At 53.7% G+C, this 2,592-nt stretch overlaps 1 protein-coding gene across 1 annotated transcript in view; it reads left to right on the top strand.

The window, feature by feature from the left end:
* LOC113203912 (uncharacterized) overlaps positions 1-2,592 on the top strand; it is a gene marked incomplete at its 3' end in the record, with an annotated part of 18,981 nt that overhangs the window by 9,371 nt on the left and 7,018 nt on the right. The window contains 2 exon segments of the mRNA XM_052268437.1: positions 411-545; positions 853-1,482. Coding sequence (XP_052124397.1) covers positions 411-545; positions 853-1,482 — 765 coding nt within the window.

The following is a 2,592-nucleotide window of genomic DNA, read 5'->3' as shown; positions in this document are numbered from 1 at the left end:
GTTTATTGAACATAAGGACAGGTTATATACACATACGATCATGACTGTTTACAGAGGACTATTTACAGATTATCTTGTAGTGTGAATACACGACACTAACGACCCACATGTGATAGGTTTTTACCCAGTGTTCTGAGAGCATGCATGCTAGTAAACGCCCTTCAGAGTGTGGTTATTAGCTCAGAACCCCATTATAGACGGATCGTTTCATCAGAAATTTTGGGGAGAATATGGGGAAAGTTCAATTTTCGACCCCGCTTAGATGATGTTACTAACACAAAAACAGAAACAGGCGCGGCGTCATCATCTAGTGATAGACAAGCATCATTACGCAGTTGTCAGTGTAATGCTAACACATACCACACACCTTTCCTTTTTATCCTTTCTATTTTTCCCATCTAATGTTGCAGACAGCGAAGCTGCCCGGAGAGTCCAACTTCTTGGGCATTCGCACTAGGTTTCCAAGGGACCACGGAGAGAGAGAACCCTTCCCATCAACCTGGAACGACTCCTGGAATCATGCTCACAACACCGTAGAAGTTATTGTAGGTAAACACAGGTTGTAGTTGAGTATTCCGCCGAAGATTGTACTGGGAATTAAGGTGATGCCGCAGGCGGCTGGCATCCTTTCCTACAGAAAGAAATGCCAAAATTTTTTTCCTCATTCGCTAGAATAATTTAAAACAAACGTTACACACTGTGACGTGCAGCCGATTCTCAACCTTAACATTTTTGCATCCACGTGATTCCCCGTCGCGATTCGGCGGAATACCCTATCTTCTCTTGTGCTGAACCCCTTGATCGCGAGTGAAGTTGTGAACCCCCGTCTAACACCCGGCCGCTGCCGTGCAGCTGCCGAGCCTGGAGCCGGGTAGCACCGCTCTGCACGTGGCCTGTCAGCGCGTGCATCTGCGCTGCATCCGCCTGCTGACGAGCGCCGGCGCGGACCGCTCCGTCCTCGACGACCGCGGCTTCACGCCCATCGACGTGCTCCATGAGTTCCCGGGCTACGGCGAGGAGGACGGCCTGGGCGAGGAGAAGGAGGACGGCGGTGAGGTCGCGGCCGGCGCGGGGGACGCAGCAGGAGCAGCAGCGGAGGCCGAGCAGCCGGCCTTCCCCGCCGAGGTAGGCGGCGGCAGCCCCCCGGGCGCTAACTTCTTCCGGACCGACGTGGGCATCATCGGCGGCGTCGCGCAGCCCGCCTGGGTGCCGGACGCCAAGCCCAAGCCCAAGCCGGCCGGCAGGCGCGCCACCTCGGCCGACACGCGCCTGCTCGATGCCATCGTGTGGCTCAAGAAGGAGGGCGCCGGCAACTTCATGACCGGCTCGGCGCTGCACACGGCCGTCACGACCGGCTGCCTCAAGGTGGTCGAGACCCTGCTCAACGTGGACCCCTCCTCGGCCTGCGCCATCAACGCCAAGGGGGAGACGCCCGTGCACGCGGCCATCGAGGCGCGCAGCATCGAGGCCCTCAGGCTGCTCGTGAGTAACTTCACCTGCTAGAACGAACAGAACGTGTTTTTTTTCACTACAGCTGAACCGGATCCAAAGACGAACAGCAATGCATTCTAATAACCCTTTCGTACCTGGCACAGAGCTTCCTAAAAAAGTAGGCAATAGAACCGCGGGGTCACACTTGGGTGCAGCGGGCTGTATCGTACTAAGGAAACCCTCTGCACGTGCGCCCAGATGTTGCCTAGTATGCAGGCTGAGATGCGCGCCCGTTGCACACGGGTGTGCTCCGGCGGCTATTTTGTCCAACCTTCTGGCAACCCTCCTGATTGGCTGACTTCGGCGAAGTTCTTGGACCCCCCACGAGGAAGGTCGACCACTACAGTCTCCAGAACCCTGCGGCGGACGGGCATCGGATGCGAATGGGAGTGAGAGGGGGCTATTTTCACTCCCTCCCACTGCTACTTTCGGACGCCATGTGGATACGATGCCGGCCCCCCTGCAGGGCTCTGCTAGTGTCAGTGGCAGGTCGGAGAACTTCTTTGTCGTCAGGCATTCGGCGACAAGGAGTCTGGTTGGCCTCAAGTGAAATACCCTACTATGTATAACCCCGAAAAAAGTGTCCCAGACCACGGGCGACTGAAGTGAACATTAGCTCTCGCTGATGATATTCGGTACACAGAGCTTGCATATATATACGCGACGTGCTATGTTAAGGGGGCATCGTAGTGTAGCGAGCCTAAAATAGGGGTGATTTGCGTAATTAATTGTGGACAACCCATAGTTTTTAGAACAAAACCGAGTACACCGTTTTGTAGCGCATACTTTTGACTCTAAAACGCAATGTGTATGACGTCGATACGCCTACCCAAAGTTGAGATATCCCCTGTTGAAAACGGCACTGCAGCGTTGTCGTCTTTTCATGGTGTACCGGATTCCGGCTACACCGTCGGGCCGTTGAGGTTCCGATTTTTTGTGGATGTTCCTAACACTTGTAGGTATGGCATGAAGTAGGATATCTGGAATCGGTCACCACCTTCATCCCGAAAAAAAATCAAAACTATGAGAGTTTTAGCTGTTTTTTCGATATGTCAACTTTAATCTGCTCGAAAAAATAGCAAAAATTGTCCGATCGCAAAT

The sequence above is a fragment of the Frankliniella occidentalis genome, unplaced genomic scaffold (genome assembly GCF_000697945.3).
Source record: "Frankliniella occidentalis isolate FOCC.00 unplaced genomic scaffold, Focc_3.1 Scaffold69, whole genome shotgun sequence".
Lineage (NCBI taxonomy): Eukaryota > Metazoa > Arthropoda > Insecta > Thysanoptera > Thripidae > Frankliniella > Frankliniella occidentalis.
Note: the sequence above shows the minus strand (reverse complement) of the source record. Positions and strands in the feature narration are given on the sequence as shown.